General features: G+C 44.5%; 1 protein-coding gene across 1 annotated transcript in view; it reads left to right on the forward strand.

Moving 5' to 3' along the window:
• The window catches only part of mlh3 (mutL homolog 3 (E. coli)), a 35,647-nt gene extending 15,657 nt beyond the window's left edge, over positions 1-19,990 (forward strand). The window contains exons 5-13 of the mRNA XM_078563387.1: positions 1,277-1,381; positions 1,517-1,589; positions 2,347-2,418; positions 10,291-10,399; positions 10,704-10,863; positions 12,487-12,510; positions 12,861-12,939; positions 15,777-15,928; positions 19,461-19,990. Of these exons, the coding sequence (XP_078419513.1) occupies positions 1,277-1,381; positions 1,517-1,589; positions 2,347-2,418; positions 10,291-10,399; positions 10,704-10,863; positions 12,487-12,510; positions 12,861-12,939; positions 15,777-15,928; positions 19,461-19,532 (846 nt within the window). The 3' untranslated portion in view covers positions 19,533-19,990. The remainder of the gene's footprint in view (positions 1-1,276; positions 1,382-1,516; positions 1,590-2,346; positions 2,419-10,290; positions 10,400-10,703; positions 10,864-12,486; positions 12,511-12,860; positions 12,940-15,776; positions 15,929-19,460) is intronic.
• The last annotated feature ends 566 nt before the right edge of the window (positions 19,991-20,556 follow it).

Genomic DNA, 20,556 nt, shown 5'->3' on the forward strand with positions numbered 1-20,556 from the left:
GATGCCATGAGGCTTCACGGGAGTCGATTTTGAGGACTCCCAGGGCAACTCTCTCACGACTATATACCACTGTACTACCATCTCTGTTGGGTCTGTCCTGCAGGTGGGACAGGACATACCCAGGGATGGTGATGGTGGTGTTTGGAAATTGTCTGTAAGGTATGATTCCATGAGGATGACCATGTCAGGCTGTTGCTTGACTAGTCTGTGAGACAGCTCTCCCAATTTTGGCCCAAGCCCCCAGATATTAGTTAGGAGGACTTTGCAGGGTCGACAGGGCTGCGATTGCCGTTGTTGTTTCCGGTGCCTAGGTTGATGCCAGGTGGTATGTCCATTTTCATTCCTTTGAGACTTTTTTGAGGGTTTGATACAACTGAGTGGCTTGCCAGGCCATTTTAAAGGCATTTAACAGTCAACCACATTGGGTCTGGAGTCACATGCAGGGCAGACCAGTTAAGGACGGCAGATGTCCTTCATTAACAAGACATTAGTGAAACAGATGGGTTTTTATGACAATCTGCAATAGTTTCATGTCATCATTAGACTTTTAGTTCCAGATTTTGAATTGAATTCAAATTTCTGCTGTGGTGAGATTTGAACCCGGGTCCACAAAGCATTACCCTGGCTCTCTGGACGACTAGTCCATCGACAATATGGGGGTAGTGAATGGTTGGGTCAGGTATAGGGATAGTTAATGGTTGGGTCAGGTGTAGGGGTTGTGAATGGTTGGGTCAGGTAATGGGTTAGTTAATGGTTGGGGCAGGCATAGGGTTGGTTAATGGTTGGGGCAGGTATAGGGTTTGTTAATGGTTGGGGCAGGTATAGGGTTGGTTAATGGTTGGGGCAGGTATAGGGTTGGTTAATGGTTGGGCCAGGTATAGGGTTTGTTAATGGTTGGGGCATGTATAGGGTTGGTTAATGGTTGGGTCAGGTATAGGGTTGGTTAATGGTTGGGTCAGGTATAGGGGTTGTGAATGGTTGGGGCAGGTATAGGGGTTGTGAATGGTTGGGGCAGGTATAGGGGTTGTGAATGGTTGGGGCAGGTGTAGGGGTTGTGAATGGTTGGGGCAGGTATAGAGGTTGTGAATGGTTGGGGCAGGTATAGGGGTTGTGAATGGTTGGGTCAGGTATAGGGTTGGTTAATGGTTGGGTCAGGTACGTTGGTTAGTGAATGGTTGGGTCAGATACGGGGAGTAGTGAATGGTTGGCATGTGTGGTTGTACTGGGCACACTTAGCCCTTTAACATGTTTCCATTCTGTGATGCTGGTGATCTAGGTTGCTGTCAATGTTAGCAATGAGCAGGCTGGCACTTTGGCAGTGAAGATCCACAATATCCTGTATCCTTACCGCTTCACCAAAGACATGATCGGCTCAATGCAGGTGAGAAGCTGACATCTACCACACACCTGGCATTCTGGGTGAGTGATATGACTTTTATAAAGCATCTTTTTTAGGTGCTGAGATCAGTCTCCAATCCTGCTTCTCTAGCAGCTCTGTAATCATGCTGTCTTTCAGGTACTTAACCAGGTAGACAATAAGTTCATTGCCTGCTTGATAAATACAAGGGTGAACAAAGAGGCAACAACAGGTGAGTGAACCTGCCTTGTGTGATGGGACAGTGATGTCCTGTATGCTCTGCCTGCATTCAACTATTGAAGTTTGGTGTGGGGGGTTGTGTTAGGAGGTGAGTATTTGGTTTAGGGGTTGTTTGGTGTGGGGAGGTGTTTGGTATGGAGGGAGGTTTTCGTGCAAGGGGTGTTTGGAATGGGGGGAGGTGTTTGGAATGGGGGGAGGTGTTTGGAATGGAGGGAGTGTTTGGAATGGGGGGAGGCGTTTGGAATGGGGGGAGGTGTTTGGAATGGAGGGAGTGTTTGGCGCCGGAGACATATGTGGTGCGTGCGGGGACGTGTCTGGCGCAGGGGGTGTTTGGCATTGGGGGCGTATTTTTGATGTTGGGGTGTGTTTGGTGTGGAGTTAGGAGTTTGTTGACTTGGGGGGCATTTGTTGGGGGTGTTTAGTGCAGGGTTATTTGGTCTGGGGGTGTGTTTTGTTCAGAGCTGTTTGGTGTTGGGGGAGTGTGTTTGGTGTTGGGGTATTTTTGATGTGGGGTGTGTTTGGTGTGGGGTTGGGAGATTGTTGTGTGGGGGTTGTTTGTTGAGGGGGTGTTTGGTGCAGAGTTATTTGGTCTGGGGGTGTGTGTTTGGGTGTGGGGGGTGTGTGTTTGGGTGTGGGGGGTGTGTGTTTGGGTGTGGGGGGTGTGTGTTTGGGTGTGGGGTGTGGGTGTGTGTGTTTGGTGTCGGGGAGGTTTGGTATATTTGTGTCTAACCGGAGATTTTGTGCTGCAGGGGGTAATCTGCTGGTGTTGGTCGATCAGCACGCAGCCCATGAGCGAGTGCGACTGGAACAGCTGATTTCTGGTGAGGAAGTTGAATAGGGAGCAGCACTAATATTTTAGATTTAAATAATTGATTTAGGCATGCCTTTGTGCCCAGGGTTAATTTGTGTTGAATTCTGCTCAAAGTCGTGGTTAAGACACTAAAGTGTCAGTACTGAGGGAGTGCTGCACTGTCGGAGGGTTAGTACTGAGGGAGCGCTGCACTGTCAGAGGGTCAGTACTGAGGGAGTGCCACACTGTCGGAGGGTCAGTACTGAGGGAGCGCCGCACTGTCGGAGGGTCAGTACTGAGGGAGCGCCGCACTGTCGGAGGGTCAGTACTAAGGGAGCACCGCACTGTCGGAAGGTCAGTACTGAGGGAGTGCCGCACCATCAGAGGGTCAGTACTGGGGGAGCGCCTCACTGTCGGAGGGTCAGTACTGAGGGAGCGCCTCACTGTCGGAGAGTTAGTACTGAGGGAGCGCTGCACTGTCAGAGGGTCAGTACTGAGGGAGTGCCGCACTGTCGGAGGGTCAGTACTGAGGGAGCGCTGCACTGTCAGAGGGTCAGTACTGAGGGAGTGCTGCACTGTCGGAGGGTCAGGACTGAGGGAGCGTCGCACTGTCAGAGGGTCAGGACTGAGGGAGCGTCGCACTGTCGGAGGGTCAGGACTGAGGGAGCGTCACACTGTCGGAGGGTCAGGACTGAGGGAGCATCGCACTGTCGGAGGGTCAGGACTGAGGGAGCGTCGCACTGTCGGAGGGTCAGTACTGAGGGAGCGTCGCACTGTTGGAGGGTCAGTACTGAGGGAGCGTCGCACTGTCGGAGGGTCAGGACTGAGGGAGTGTCGCACTGTCGGAGGGTTAGTACTGAGGGAGCGTTGCACTGTCGGAGGGTCAGTTTTTTGGATGAGATATAAACTAAGACCCTGACTTACTCTGGAATTAGTCAGCAGGTCTGACAGCATCCGCTGACTGACTGCTCATTGCTGTTTCTGGCTTCTTACTACCACGTTTCCTGACACTGCAAGTGATGAGATTTTAAAAAGTACTTAGACCATAAGATGTAGGAGGAGAAGTAGACCATTCGGCCATTCAATGAGATCGTGGCTGATCTGATAATCCTCAACTCTGCTTTCCTGCCTTTTCCCCATAACCCTTGATCCCCTTACTGATTAAAAATCTGTCTCTCTCAGCCTTGAATATACTTAATGACCCAGTCTCTACAGCCTCTGCGGTAAAGAATTCCACAGATTCACTATCCTCTGAGAGAAGAAATTCCTCCTCACCTCTGCCTTAAATGGGTGACCCCTCAATCTTAGATTATGCCCTCTGGTCCTAGACTCTCCCACAAGGGGAAACAACCTCTCAGCATCTACCCTGTCAAGCCCCCTAAGAATCTCATATGTTTCAATAAGGTCGCCTCTCATTCTTCTGAACTCCATTGAGTACAGGCCCACCTCTCCTCATAAAATCCCTCCATACCTGGGATCAACCTAGTGAACCTTCTCTGGACTGCCTCCAATGCCAGTATATTTCCCCTTAGATAAGGGGACCAAAACTGTTCATTGCATTCTAGGTGTGGCCTAACTAGTGCCTTGTATAGTTTTAACAAGATTTCCCTATTTTTATACTCCATTCCCTTTGAAATAAAGGCCAACATTCCATTTGCCTTCCCTATTACCTGCTGAACTTGTATGTTAGCTTTTTGTGATTCATGCATGAGGACCCCCAAATCCCTCTGTGTTGTAGCTTTCTGGGGCCTTTCTTCATTTAAATAATATTCAGCTCCTCTATTCTTCCTGCCAAAGTGCATAACCTCACATTTTCCCACATTTTATTCCATCTGCTGAGTTTTTGCCCACTCGCTTAACCTGTCTATATCCCTCTGTAGACTCTTTGTGTCATCCTCACCACTTGCCTTCCCACCTATTTTTGTGTCATCTGCAAACTTGGCGATAGTACATTCATTTCCCTCATCCAAGTTATTAATATATATTGTAAATAATTGTGTCCCCAGCACTGGGGTCTACTAGTTACAGGTTACCATCCTGAAAATGCCCCCTGTATCCTAACTCCCTGTCTTCTATTAGTTAGCCAATCCTCTATCCATGCTAATATACCACTTCCAATACCAGCGGCTCTTATCTTATTCAGTAACTTTATGTGCAGTACCTTATCAAATGCCTTTTGGAAATCCAAATATATTACATCTACTGGTTCCCCTTTATCAATCCTGCTTATTACCTCCTCAAAGAATTCTAATAAATTTGTCAGGCATGATTTCCCCTTCATGAAGCCATGCTGACTCTGCTTGATTAGATTATGTATTTCTAAATGCTCTGCTATTACATCCTTTCTAATAGATTCTAACACTTTCCCAATGACAGATGTTGAGCTAACTGGCCTATAGTTACCTGTTTTTTTTGTCTCCCTCTCTTTTTGAATAAGGGTGTTACATTGGCAGTTTTCCAATCCTCTGGGACTTTTCCAGGATCTAAGGATTCTTGGAAGATTACTACCAGTGCATCCACTATCTCTGTAGCAACTTCCTTTAATATCCTAGGATGCAACCCATCAGGTCCAGGGGACTTTTCGGCCTTTAGCCCCATTAGTTTCCCTAGTACATTTTCTCTAGTGATGGTTATTGTATTTATTTCCTCCCCCCTCCCTTTTGCCCCTTGATTATTTAGTATTTTTTGGAATGCTATTCGTGTCCTCTACCGTGAAGACTGATGCAAAGTATTTATTCAACTCCTTTGCCATTTCCTGGTTCCCCATTACTATTTCCCCAGCCTCATTCTCTAAGGGGCCTATATTGACTTTGGCCTCTCTCTTCCTTTTCATATATTTAAAGAAGCTCTCACTGTCCGTTTTTATATTATTTGCTAGTTTACCCTCAAAGTTTATTTTCTCCCTCTTTATTATTTTCTGGGTCATCTCCTGTTGGTTTTTAAAACTTTCCCAATCCTCTGGCTAATCTTTGCCACATTGTATGTTTTTTCTTTCAATTTGATACTATCCTTAAATAAAAGCAAAATACTGCAGATGCTGGAAATCTGAAACAAAAACAGAAAATGCTGGAAAAACTCAGCAGGTCTAACAGCATCTGTGGAGAGAAAAACAGAGTTAACGTTTTGAGTCCGTATGACTCTTCTTCTGACTTAACCTCCTTGGTTAACCACGGTTGGTTTATCCTCTTCCTAGAATCCTTCTTCCTCACTGGGATATATCTTTGTTGTGAGTCATGAACTATTTTCTTAAATGTCTGCCATTGTTCATCAACTGTCTTTTCTGTTAAACTCCTTTCCCAGTCCACTCCAGCCAACTCTGCCCTCATTCCTTTGTAATTACCCGTATTTAAGTTTAGCACAGTTGTTTCTGACCCAGGTTTCTCACTCTCAAACTGAATGCTAAATTCTACCATGTTATGGTCACTGTTTCCTCAGGGATCTTTTACTCTGTGATCATTTATTAAACCTGCCTCACTACACATTACCAGATCCAAAATAGCTTGATCCCTGGTTGGATCCACAACATATTGTTCTACAGAACTGTCCCGAATACACTATGAATTCTTGCTCGTGGCTACCTCTGCTAATTTGATTTTCCCAACCTACATGAAGATTAAAGTCACCCATGATTGATGTACTGCCTTTTTTACATGCCCTCGTTATCTCCTGATTTATCCTCTGTCCTACAGTATAGCTACTGTAGGGGGCCTGCAGACTACTCCCACCAGTGTCTTCTTCCTCTTGATATTTCTTACCTTTACCAATTTACCAATATGGATTCTACATCTTCCGATCCAAGATCCTTTCTTGCTATCGTACTTATTCCATCTCGTAATAACAAAGCTACCCCACCACCCTTTCCTTCTTGCCTGTCCTTTTGAAAAGTCATAGACCCTGAATATTTAGTTCCCAGCTTTGATTTCCTTGTAACCATGTCTCCGTAATGGCTATAAGATCATACCCATTAACCTCTATTTGTGCCATTAATTCATTTGTTTTGTCCCAAATACTGCATGTATTTAAGTAAAAAGCCATTAATTTTGCCTTTTTACCATTATCCCCCCTTTGACCTTATTTGCTGCTGTTTTTTCAATGTTTGTACACTCTGTCCCTTCCTGTCACACTCTGGGTATCATTACCTAAATAGCTGCCCTGCAAGGCTGTCATAACATTTTGCTTTGTAAGCCCATGTATCCCTTCTCCAGAACCCTTGTTCCCCCTATTTAGTTTAAAGCCCTCTCTACAGCCCCAGTTATTCGATTTGCCAGGACACTGGTCCCAGCACGGTTCAAGTGAAGCCCGTCCCACCAGAACAGCTCCCTTCTATCCCAGTACTGATGCCAGTGCCCCATGAACTGAAATCCATTCCTCCTGCACCAATCTTTGAGCCACACATCTAACTCCTTGACTTTATTTACCCTATACCAGTTTACCTGTGGCTCAGGTAGTAATCCCGAGATTATTACCTTGGAGGTTCTGCTTTTTAATTTAGCTCGTAATTGTTCAAATTCTTTCAGCAGAACCTCCTTTCCAGTCTTATCAACGTCGTTGGTACCAACGCAGGCGACGACAACTGGATCCCTCCCCTCCCCCCTCCCACTCCAAGTTCCTCTCCAGCCCTGAGGAGATGTCCTTAACCCTGGCACCAGCAACACAGCCTTCGGGACTCACACTCACGGCTACAGAGAATAGTATCTATCCCCCTAATTATACTGTCCCCTACCACTACTACACTCCTATTTCCTCCTCCCACTTGAATGGCTCCCTGTACCATGGTGCTGTGGTCAGTTTGCTCATCCTCCCTGCAGTCCCTGCTCTTGTCCACACAGCTTGCAAGAACCTCATAACTGTTGGACAATTGCAGGGGCCGAGTCTCCTTGAACGATACCCTCAGGGACTCATACTTGCCTCACCTGTAGTCACACCCTCCTGTCCCTGATCACAGACTAAATTTAAACAACCTAATCTGAGGGGTGTGACCACCTCCTGGAGCAAAGTGTCCAGGTAATTTTCCCCCTCCCTGATGTGGCCCAATGTCTGCAGCTCGGACTCCAGCTCCTTAACTCGGATCCAAAGTTCCTCAACTGCAAACATTTATGGGTGTGTTTGCTCTGGATCACCTTGGTGTCCAGCAACTTCCACATGCAGCAGGAGCAACACATCGCCCGTCCTGCCATCACTATCATATTTTATTTAATTAATTACTCAAGTATCCCTGCTCTTTACAATTGAAGAATCCCCTGGTTTTTACACTTTATTGTAATTAATTTTTTTTTACACCAGTATCGACCTTATACTTAACAAACTATTTTTAAGAAAAAGAGAGAAAAGAAAGACTAGAGACCTAAACACAAACTAAAGACCTTACTTTTACTTTAAGACTAGAAATACTCACCAATCCTAATCACCAATCAGCTGCTTTCCCTGCACTCATGTCACATTGTGGTTTGTGGTGTCACTCCTCCGCTGGCCTCACTGGGGGTCGGCCTCTCAATCCGCACCTTTTATCCTCCTCTTCTCACCTCTCACTCAAAATATACTATTCTGAGCCTTAGGAATAGAATAAACTTTAATCACTTACCAGATACTCACCAATTAACCAGCCATGAAGCGCTTTGGAATATCCTGAGGAGATGACAGGCGCGGGATTGATTCAGGATCTTTCCATTAACTACGTCCAGTTGCCCATAAATAAGAACCACATTGTGTGGGGCTGAGATCATACTCAGACTAGACTGAATACTAAAGGCAGGTGCGCTGCTTTGATCTGTGACCTGTGACTGTGACGAAGATGATTTCCCCTCCTTCTCGACCTGTCTGCAGCCTTTGCCATGGTTGACCACACCATCCTCCTCCAACACATCTCCATTGAGTCCAGCTGGGTGGAAATGCTCACACCATGTTCCATTCTTATCTGTCTAATCATAGCCAGAGTATCACTTTCAATGGCTTCTCTTTTCACTCTTGCACTGTTACGTCCGGTGTCCCCAAGGATCTATACTTGGCCCCCTCCTATTGGCATCTACATGCTGCTCCTTGCTGACATCAGTCGTTTTGTCATGGAAAATGGTTCATCTTCAAAGACCAAGAACATTCTGGAAGAATTTGTGTTTTTTAAAAGACACTGACCCTTAAAGGGTTAATGCTGATTGCTGCTATTCCTGGAAAAGACAGCATTTTACAAGAAAGGACAGTTGAGCAGTTTTAAAGGAGCTGGAAACCTCTTGACCCTGGTGAACTGTTTACAAAAGGGGTCACATGGTGGTTTATGGCTTTGAAAAAAAATGCCTGAGGAAAATGTATTTAAAAGCTGGGTTCTTTTTGGATTTTGAAAAAAGAAGGGTCAGCTGCTTGTGTAAAGAGGACCACAGCTCTTTGCATTCCAGAGCCAGTCCAAAGCCAGAAGTGAATAGAAGCTGCTCCTAAGTTGCTCTACGTTCTGCAGTTGATGCCTACAAGATGTCCTCGAGTCGGCCTGAAAACTGTATAACCCAGACACCATTTCACGAACTCTGCCATCTGTCCATTTCCCTTCAACCATTGACTTTTAACCTTCTGGCAGAATTCCTCTATTTTATTTAATTTTTGGTGAGAGTTAGAGTATTTAGAAAGTAATTATTATACTTTCCTATTTCATACTGTATGTTATTAAGATTTGCTTTCTACTTGACAAGACTGGTTTTATAATCAGCTAATAATTTTTTGTTTATTGAAGAAACCTGGGTATTGAGTGGTCATTCTGAGATTAATAGGTAAAGCACATATTTGGCCGTATAGCTAGCTAGAGAAATCATTGAAATATATGTTGTGAGCCATGGAGTAGGGATCTAGAGACAGACAGTGCACTCGTCCCACCTCAATCGTAACAGTTTTCACATGTATGTTGACAATGCCCAGCTCTCTCGATGACTCCGCTGTTGCTAATCTAACATCCCGTACTGGATGAGCAGAATTTTCTTCCAATTAAATATTGGGAGGACTGAAGCCTTTGGTTGCTGCTCCAAACTGTTCCCTAGAGACTGACTCTAGTTCTCTCCTTGGTAACAGCCTGAGATTAAACTGGTCTGTTTGCCTTGGTGTCATCGGAGAACCATAAAGTTACAGCTCAGAAAGAGGCCATTCAGCCCATAATTTCTGTACCAGCTGAAAAACTACCCGCCCATTCTAATCCCACCTTCCAGCACCCAGTCTGTAGCCTTGCAGGTTACAGCACTTGATTTGATCCAGAGATGAGCTTCCAATCTCACATATGTGCCATCACAAGACTTCCTGTTTCCACCTCTGTAACATCACCTGGCTTCACCCCTGTCTCAGCTCATCTGCTGCTGAAACCCTCATCTATGCCTTTGTTACCTCGAGACGTGACTATTCCAACGCACTCCTGACTGCTCTCCCACATTCTACCCTCCGTAAACTTGTGGTTATCCAAACTCTGCTATCCATTTTAACTTGCAGCAAGTTGCATTCCCCTATCACCCCTGTGCTCGCTGACCTACATTGGCTCCTAGTTAGGCAACATCTGGATTTTAAAATTCTTGTCCTTGTTTTTAAATCCCTCTATGGCCTCGGTCTTCCCTGTCTCTGCGCTCCTCCAATTCTGGCCTCTTCTGCCTTTCCAATTATAATCAATTGGTGACCTTTTCTTCAGTTGCATAGGCCCCAAGCTCTGGAATTCCCTCCCTCCACATCTCTCTCCCTTTCTTCCTCACTTTCCTCCTATAAGACACTGTAAAACCTCCCTCTTTGACCAAGCTTTTGGTCACCTGACCTAATTTCTCCCTATGTGGCTTGGTGTCAGACTTTGTTTTATAATGCTCTTGTGAAGCACCTTCGGATATTTCATTACAATAAAGGTGCTATATACTGCCTGAACGCTCTTTGTTTCTTTAATTTGTATCTGCAGATTGCTATGAGATGGTTCCGGAGACAGCTGGTCATAGGAAGCTGTGTACCTCTACAGTATGCCCACCAATGGAGATCAGTTGCACGCAGGATGAAGCCAGGCTTTTACGGTTAGTGATAGACTGATGGAATATGAGTCTCAGTATGAGACAGTTTGTTTTGGAGCAGAGCAGAGGCACCATCATTACCATCTCTACTGCTAGGTGTGGTGTCAGGCAGTGCGCGTGGTGCTGTTAGTAAACAGGAGCTAGTAGGGTACCAACAGCTGTGGTAGAGTGGCTGGAAGGTTCCCTGGCATCCAACGCCCAAACATTCGCCCACCTTGGGCCACAAGTCAGCACTGGGCCACCAGTCAACATTGTACCATTGGTTGAAGCAGGTTTCTGATTAATATTTTCTGTATATTCTCAATAGTTTGTACAGGAAGCAGCTGGAGGCTGCCGGAGTGCAGGTAGAGTTCCGAGATGCCGAGAGTCCTGGGATACTGGTCAAGAAGGTGCCAGCCTGTTTCATAGAAAAAGAAGCCAATGAGATTCGGAGGGGGCGGCAGCCGGTTACTCAAACCATTCTGAAGGCAAGGACCTTCCCTTTACTCACTCTTCCCTCCTGTGCAACTTAAGGAAACCTTATTAATATTGGGGCAGGGCAAAGGCATTGAGCCACTCAGCTCCCTGCTCAATGCAGGAACATTCTTGCTGCGATGTAGCTCACGTTCCACTGCCAGTCAGTGCTGTGTCAAATACTGTAGATTTATGGAGGCTGGGATTTTGAGGGACACTAAGATTTCAAGAGTTTAGTCCTCCTCAACATGCAGATTCCCAGCTACAGACCCATAGAACTGACTCATCCTCAGGTGCAGTTCTGTGCCCCTCCAGGGTTTATAGATCACTGTGGTACAACAATAATAGCAACAAGTCACATTTATATAGCAGCTTTAACGTAATAAAATGCGCCAAGGTGATTCACAGAAGTATTATCAACCAAGATTTGACACTGAGGGAAGATGACTTGCAAGCAGAGATTTTAAAGAGTGTTTTAAAGGAAGTGAGTGTGTAGAGTGGTTTAGGGAGGAAATTCCAGTTGACAGGGCCTAGAATGTTGAAGACATGGCCACCAAGGGTTGAATGATTAAAATCAGAGGTGCACAAGAGGCCAGGATATCATGGAGGGTTTTAGGGTAGAAAAAAGGAGGGGGAGGCCATGGAGGGATCTGTAAACAAGAACATTTTAAAATTGAGGTGTGCTTACCTGGAAGCCTGTAGGTCTGCAAACGCAGGGGTGATGGGTCAATGGGACTTCTTGCGAGTTAAGACACGGGCAGCATAGTTTTGGATGACCTTAAGTTGCGGAAGGTAGAATGTGGGAGACCAGCTGAGACTACGTTGGAATAATTGAGTCTAGAGGTAACAAAGGCACAGATGAGGGTTTCAGCAGCTGACAGGTTTAAGGAAGCTGATGTTAATAGGTTATTGAAGTGGAAAGTTACGATCCAGTTAGGGACCAGTTAGTTTTTGTTTAAAGTAGACAAAGTTTGAAATCCCAGGTACTTACCAAGAGAATAAAAGCCACAAGATTCCACAGTTTTAAACAAACAAAATAAGCTTTACTATACAAAGTCAGAAAAGTAAAACAATTTGCAATATCTATCTTTTATTTTAACATTTAGAATTAACATGAGGTAAATATGAATTAACAGGCAAACCGTGGTCGAGCACCCCGCGCATTAAATGACAGAAGCACCAAGACAGATTCCACGGATTTCTCAGCAGCCCACCCAGATGTCAAGGACCACTGAGAATCACAAAATCCTCTTAAAACTCTGATCACTGTGGGGATTTCAGGGTGAATCGATCACTGTGGGGATTTCAGGGTGAATCGATCACTGTGGGGGCTCAGGGTGAATCGATCACTGTGGGGATTTCAGGGTGTATCGATCACATTGGGGGTTCGGGGTGAAGTTCAGGGTGAATCGATCACTGGGAGTGTGGGGTGAATCGATCATTGTGGGGTTTCGAGGTGTATTGATAATTGCGGGGATTCAGGATATATCGATCACTAGGGGCTCAGGGTGTATCCATCACTGTGTTTGGGGAGGGGGTTTAGTTTTGGCAAACTACCGATGTCATGTGTTTGCTGCATGAAACCTCTCCTTTCTGAGCCACAGTTTCTTCTCTAATTCAGGTTTTTACATTTGCAGGAGTTTCTTCAAGAACAGATAGAGGTGAGTGCTCAAAATTTGAGATCACCCGGGTTGAAGAGAGCATATGAGTTACAGGAGCAGGTGGGCGAGTCCCGAGAGGGGTGTGGGGTGGGGGAGCAGTCCCGGGGGGAGGGGGCACAGTCCCAGTAAGGGTGGGGGTGCGGCTGAGGGTGTGGTGGGAGTAGGTACGTGTCCTATTGGGAGAACAGCTGTTTATTGCATCGAATGTTGCGGATGCCACTGTGGTTGGTGGGGGTGCAGGGGTTGGGGATGGGTTTGTGTTTATAGGTCACCTGGGATTTCCCCCAACATTAACCCAGCTGTGTCTCACTAACAGTTAACCTGACTCTTGTTTCTACCCACCCCTACAGGTGCTTCAGTCAACAGGAGGGTTCCATGGCATGTTGTCACGTACGGTGCTGAAGGTGCTGTCCTCACAGGCCTGTCACGGTGAGTCCAGACAAGTTTGAAACCACCTGCTCTGGGAAATGGACCTGCAGAAACTACATTTAAGACTACAGCACAGAAACAGCCCATGTAGCCTAACTGGTCCATGCTGGTGTTCCTGTTCCATATGAGCCTCCTCCCACCCTTGACCACCTAATCCCATCAGCATAGCCTTCTATATTGTTTCCAACATTACAACAGTGACTACACTTCAAAAAGGTATGTCATTGGTTGTAAAGCAGTCACTGTATAAATGCAAGTCTTTTTTAAAATTCCTTTCTCCCTCGTGTTTATCCAACTTCTCCTTTAATACTATTCACCTCAGCTATTCCCTGTGGTAACGAGTTTCACATTCTCATCACTACCTGAGTAAAGAGGTTTCTCCAGAATTCCTATTGGATTTATTAGTGATTATATTATTTTTATGGCCCCCCTGTTTTGGATTCTCCCAAAAGTGGAATCATTTCATTATTCTACTCTTATCAAACCTTTTCATAATCTTAAAGACTCTATAAGGTCACCTTTCAGTTCAGGGAACATTCTATTGAATCTTTTTTTGCACTTACCCAACATTTCTATATCGTTTTTATAATATGGAGACCAGAAATGTTCAGAATAGAGTGTGGCCTAACCAACTGCTCCCTTTTTATATGCATAAGAATAACATTAGCTTGGCAGTAAACTGGTTAGGAGGGGAATTAAGATGTTGGTTCAGCAGAATGGTTAAAAGAGAAGGAGGAGCAGTGATGAAGAGAGAAAAACTGCTCGGGAGAGTACTCAACAAACTGATTCAGGCAGAGTCAACACAGGGATCAAATATAAGGGATTATTCAGTTCGTGGAGATGTACTGCACACCCGATAATTGTGAGAGAGAATCTGTAAATGGACCAGGGAATAGAGTAGGAATAAATAAATCATTATTGTCTGAGATTTTACCGAGCCCACTCATTGATTGGAAGGGAAAACAGTAGAACTGTGAAAATATGTATAGTCTGATTACTAAGAGGAGAGGTATTGCTGGATCTAGCTATAAATAATGAAATAGATCAGGTTAGGGTTAGGATTTAAATGTGGGTGAGTTAGTGGCCATACTATGATCAATTTCAGCTCCAAATAGAACGGGAATGAATGACTAATGAAAAGCAAGTGCTGAAAAATTCCAGGGGTGAGCTGCTGTGATTAGATAGATGGAGAAATTGGGGCTCAGAATTATCAAATGACAGCGAGAGATTTTTTTTTTGAAAAAAGATATTGAAAAATTGCAAAATAAATAACATTAAAATGGACACTCCTTCATCCTATGAACGGATATTGTTACAACAGATTAGTAGGGGTGAACTGACTCCTCTCTGTCCCACTCCTGAATTGGTTATTACAGAATTTGAATTTAAAAGGGAGGTGATTTTGCTAATTTAATATATATTTAACTGTTTATAGCTCGGTGTCTATATAAAGCAGCTTGTGTCCTTTGCAAATGCAACATAATTGTTGTTGTAGGCCAGTGTCCTTTGTTTAGGAAAAGTATTCTTTTCAAAATTTCAATATACATGTCAGCTGATGACATTATAAAGGAATATATTTTCATGTAACACATCTTCATAATATAAAAATAAACTTTTTATTTAATTTTCGTTCTTGGGATGTGAATGTCACTTGACAAGGCCAGCATTTATTTCCTAATTCTCCTTGGGGAGTTGGTGGTGAGCGGCCACCTTGAACCGCTCCAGTCAGCAAGTAATTAGGAAAGCTAATAGAATGTTACCATTTATTGTGAGGGGAATTGAATGAGTACGGAGGTTATGCTTCAGTTGTACAGCACACTGGTGAGACCACATCTGGAGTACTGTGTACAGTATTGGTCTCCTTATTTAAGGAAGGATGTAAATGCATTAGAAGCAATTCAGAGAGAAGGTTTACTAGACTAATACCAGGAATGGGTGGGTTGTCTTATAAGGAAAGTTTGGACAGATTAGGCTTGTATCTGCTGGAGTTTAGAAGAATAAGAGGTGACTTGTTGAAACATATAGGATTCTGAGAGGTCTTGACAGGGTAGATGTGGAGAGGATGTTTCCTCTTGTGGGAGAATCTAGTACTAATGACCACTGTTTAAAAATAAGGGGTTGCCCATTTAGGACAGAGATGAGGAGAAACATTTTCTGAGGGTTGGGAGTCTTTGAAACTCCCTGCCTCAAAAGGCGGTGGAAACAGAGTCGTTGAATATTTTTAAAGCAGAGCTAGATAGATTCTTGATTAACGAGGGGATGAAAGGTTATCGGGGGTAGGAAGGAATGTGAAGTTGAGGTTTCAATCAGATCAGCGAAGATCTTATTGAATGGCGGAGCAGGCTTATTCCTAATTCATGTTCCGTCCATGCAGTGGTGCTCCCACAGGGCAGTTTGGGAGGAAATTGTAGCATTTCGACCCAGGAATAATGAAGGAATGGCGATTAGAGTTTCCCCCACCCACCATCCCATGCTCCCATTTACACTGGCATTGTCCTCCCCTCAGTTCACTCTGGCATTGTTCTTCCCCTGAGGGTGCAATGTGGGATGCCATCTAGGAGTGCATTCGAATCATCTAGTCTGGAAGTAGTAAAGGCATGAATGAGGGTTTCAGCAGGAGACAAGTTGAGGCAGGGGCAAAGATGGGAGGTGGAAGTTGACGATCTTGGTGATGGAGCTGAGCAATAGGACAGTAGAGTGCTCACGAGAGACTACAACATGTGGCCCCAATAATGTTGGTCTGTTGATATACTTAGCTGTTACTGTAAATGCTCACTGTATAGTGAGCTGGGGCGCCACATCATGTCTAACTATCGTCTGTCATGGGATGTTGACAGGTGCTGTGAAATTTGGTGATGGACTGAGTGTAGAAGAGTGTAGAAGCCTAATGGAATCTCTCGCTAGCTGTGACCTGCCATTTCAATGTGCTCACGGAAGACCCTCCATCCTACCCCTGGCAGACCTGGATCACCTGGAGATGGAAAAAAAGGTATGAGGATCAGGAGCTCTACATTCTATACTGTGCATGTGTAAGCAAAACAGAGTGGAAATGTAATATGCACCACCTTTAACATTTATTTCCCCCCACCCCTCCCACTACCACCAGTACACGGTGGCTGCAGTGTTTTATGGCACTGCAGCAACTCGCCAAAGCTCCTGTGACAGCACCTTCCAAACCCACAACCTCTAGCACCTAAAAGGACAAGGGCAGCAAACATCTGGGAACACCACCACCCATGAGTTTTACACCAAGTCACTCACCATCCTGACTTGGAAATATATCACCGTTCCTTCACTGTCACTGGGTCAAAATCTTGGAACTCGCTCCCTAACAGCACTGTGGGTGTACCTACACCACAGGGACTGCAGCGGCTCAAGAAGGCAGCTCACCACCACCTTCTCAAGGGCAATTAGGGATGGGCAATAAATGCTGGCCTAGCCAGCAATGCCCACATCCCATGAATGGTTAAAAAGTTTATTGTATATGTCCTGTATATTGGTATGTTGTGTTGCGTATATAGTATTTAACATGTATACAGTGTTGTGTATGTAAGGACTTAAGAAATAGTAGCCAAGAAAGGCCATATGGCCCCTCGAGACTGCTCTGTCAGAGCTAATCTTCTACATCAACTCGTTTCCCACATTATCCCCTTATCCCATTAATTCCTTTCATGCTCAATAATCTATCAACCTCATCTTGAATGTACTCATTACTGAGCATCCGGAGCTTTCTGGAGTAGAGAATTCTACAAAATACAGTCCTCTGAAGAAATGTCTCCTCATCTCAGTTCTAAATGGCTGCCCCCTTATCATGACTCTTAGTTCTAGAGTCTCCAGCCAGGAGAAACAGCCTCTCAGCATCTACCCTGTCAATCTCAGAATCACATAGTGCAGAAGAGGCCCTTTGGCCCATCGAGTCTGCACCAACATGTGAGAAACACCTGACCTACCCACCTACCTAATCCCATTTACCAGCACTTGGCCCATATCCTTGAATGTTATGATGTGCCAAGTGCTCATCCAGGTACTTTTTAAAGGATGTGAGGCAACCCGCCTCCACCACCCTCCCAAGCAGCATATTCCAGACCGTCACCACCCTCTGGGTAAAAAGGTTTTTCCTCACATCCCCTCTAAACCTCCTGCCCCTCACCTTGAACTTATGTCCCCTTGTGACTGACCCTTCAACTAAGGGGAACAGCTGCTCCCCATCCACCCTGTCCATGCCCCTCATAATCTTGTACACCTCGATCAGGTCGCCCCTCAGTCTTCTCTGCTCCAACGAAAACAACCCAAGTTTATCCAACCTCTCTTCATAACTTAAATGTTTCAGCCCAGGCAACATCCTGGTGAATCTCCTCTGCACCCCCTCCAGTGCAACAGTTACACAGAATCAGTCCTATTCTAATCCTGTGTCACAACTGTTTATGTGACACCTTATCAAATTTCAGTTCATCTGTTTCTGTGTGGCGTTCTGCAATCAGTTTGGAGGCTCTTTGCTGATCAGTATGTTCCAAGTTGCTGAAAACCTGATCTATCCTGGCTTGGATTTCAATTTCCAGCAAGTGAACAGACTGAGTCTGCCATCTCCAGCTGCCCTACATGGGTCTGCATATTAGAGATCTGCTTATTGAAAATCAGTTTCTGCCTATCTACCCTGGTAGTTACATCCTCAATATACTCTTAACAGATTAGTCAAACATGATTTCCCTTTCATAAAACCATGTTGATTGTCCCTAACAATATTGTAATTATATAGCCACAGCTCATTGTGATTGACCTATGTTCATCATCATTACTGCATTAGTTTAAGGGGCAGACTTGATGGGCTGTGTGTGCTGTACTATTCAATGATAGGTGTCCTGTTACCAAGTCTCTAGGAATATAGGAAATAGGAGCAGGAGCAGACCATTTTACCCATCAAGCCTGCTCCGCCATTCAGTTAGGCTTTGGCTGATCATCTACCTCAACACCATTTTCCTGCACTATCCCCATCTCCCTTGATATCTTTACTATCTAGAAATCTGTTGATCTCTGTCTTGAACATACTCAATGACAGCCTCCACAGTCCTCTGGGGTAGAGAATTCCCAAAAAAATGACCACCCTATGAATGAAGAAATTCCTCCTCATCTCAGTCCTGAATGGCCACCCCTTATTCTGAGACTGTGTCCCCTTATTCAGACTCACCAGTCAGGGGAAACATCCTTCCTGCATCTACCCTGTCAAGCCCTGTAAGAATTTGTATGTTTAAATGAAATCACCCCTCATTCTTCTAAAATCTAGAGAATACAGGCCCAGTCTCCTCAATCCCTCCTCATAGGACAATCCCAGCAACCCAGGAATCAGTCTGGTGAACCTTCGTTGCACTCCCTCTATGGAGACCAAAACTGTACACAATACTCCAGATGTGGTCTCAAGGCTCTATACAATTGCAGCAAGACATCTTTAGTCCTGTACTCAAATCCTCTTGCAGTAAAGGTCAACATACCATTTGCCATTCTAATTGCTTGCTGCACCAGCATGTTAGCTTTCAGTGACTCATGAACAAGGACACCCAGGTCCCTTTGGACTTCAACACTTCCCAACATTTCATTTAAAAATACTCTATTTGTTTTTCCTACCAAAGTGGAAACCACATTTTTTCACATTATATTCCATCTGCCATGTTCTTGCCCACTCACTTAGCCAGTCTAAATCCCCTAAAGCCTCTTTGCATCCTCCTCACAACTCTCATTCCCACCAAGTTTTGTGTCATTGGCAAACTTGGAATGTTATATTTGATCCCACATCCAAATCATTGATATAGATTGTAAATAGCTGGGGCCCAAGCATGGATCCTTGTTGTACCCCACTAGTAACAGCCTGCCAACTTGAGAATGACCCATTTATTCCTACTCTTTGTTTTCTGTCCATTAACCAATTCTCAATCCATACCAGTATATTTCCCCCCAATCTCATACGCACTCAATTTTGTTTACTAACCTCCTGTGTGGGATCTTATTGAAAGCCTTCTGCAAATCCAAACACACCACATGCACTGATTCATCTATTCTGCTAGTTACATCCTCGAAAAATTTCCAACAGGTTTGCCATACGTGACTTCCCTTCCATAATCCATGTTGACTCTGTTCAGTCCTACCATTACGTTCTAAGTGTTCAGTTATCACATCCTTTATCATAGATTCTAGCATTTTCCATACTATTGATGTCAGGCTAACAGGTCTCTAGCTCCGTTTTCTTTCTCTCTCCTTTCTTCAACAGTGGGTTTACATTTAGATTCTAGCATTTCCTGTGTTACTAATGTCAAGCTAATATCCAAGTGTCCTAATTTTCCCTCTCCTTCCTTCCTTCGCCAGGGAAAAGTGATGTGTATATGTACTGTTATAGTGTGTCTGTATATAAACCCAATTAGATTCCAGTCTGTTCCTCATTTCTGATGATAGTTATATATAAACCCACTTGAATCTCTTGATTAGATTCAGCCACTAGATGGTTATATTTTCATGTTTATTCTGATCCCTAGGTTCATCGTAGACCAAATTTACAGAAACTGCACAAGCTGTGTCAAGTGCGGCTGAACAGTGAAAGTGTTTAATTGGCTGCGGTGATAGTACAGATCTCTGGGCAGGTAGAATCTTTATCTGTACTTCTTGAGATGACCGGTGTTCTGCTATCACTTGATCATGTGTGCACTCAGTTTCCTATACAGACATGGAATGGATAAAGCCCCATCATAACCTCCCCTTGCAGCTGGGACCGTGCAACCTCTGCCTGATAGATTGAGTGGGAAGGAGCAGTGTCGTCCATATTGATACTTTGGCATCAGTCTCTGCAGTCTGGATGGCTGTTGAAGAGCACTGACCATGCACAATGCCCGTTTACACTGATGTTCGACAGTACTTGGGAGCAGGACTCCCCCTCTGCCCAGGAAAGCGTCCAGTACATCTTACAAACCTATATGATGGTTGCTGTCACAGAGACTCATTATTTGTTTTATGTACCATGATTACTTCTTATTAATTAACTATTTATTCCAATAAATGTGAAGGAGCAGGCTGGGTATTCTGACATGTTACACAGTGGTCCGGTCAGCCTTCTGCACTCAATATTGAATTCAGCAATTTCCAATTGTAACCACTGCCCCCATTTTGTTTCCTTTTTCTTTGCTGGTTTTGGTTGGTCTTTGTTTTTCTCTGTTTTTTCCTTTTAGATGGCAGGTATTCATGATTCTACCAGTTACACCTCCACTGGATACATCTTTTGTTTCTTTGCTTATCCCATTATCACTCCCTTTTGCTTTGCAACATCACCCCTTTTATCATTTAATCTCTCCTGCCTTCCACCCTATCACAGATTTTCCCTTTTATTCTTCTTCCATCCTCCCCTCCCCCTGCTTAAACCCTGTTTCATCAGAACTGGAAAAGTTAGAAATGTAAGGTGATTGAAAGGTTAATTGTGTTTCTCTGTTCAGAGCTACTGCCAGACCTGCTGAGTATTTCCAGCATTTTCTGTTTCTGGCCTGGTTTTGTAGCCTGTCGTTTACATGGGTGGAGGCAGAAGCATTATTGAGTAATGACTGCTCAATTACTGCATCTGTGGGGCGAGTGTACATATGCACA

This window comes from Cetorhinus maximus, chromosome 18 (genome assembly GCF_964194155.1).
Source record: "Cetorhinus maximus chromosome 18, sCetMax3.hap1.1, whole genome shotgun sequence".
NCBI classification, from domain to species: domain Eukaryota; kingdom Metazoa; phylum Chordata; class Chondrichthyes; order Lamniformes; family Cetorhinidae; genus Cetorhinus; species Cetorhinus maximus.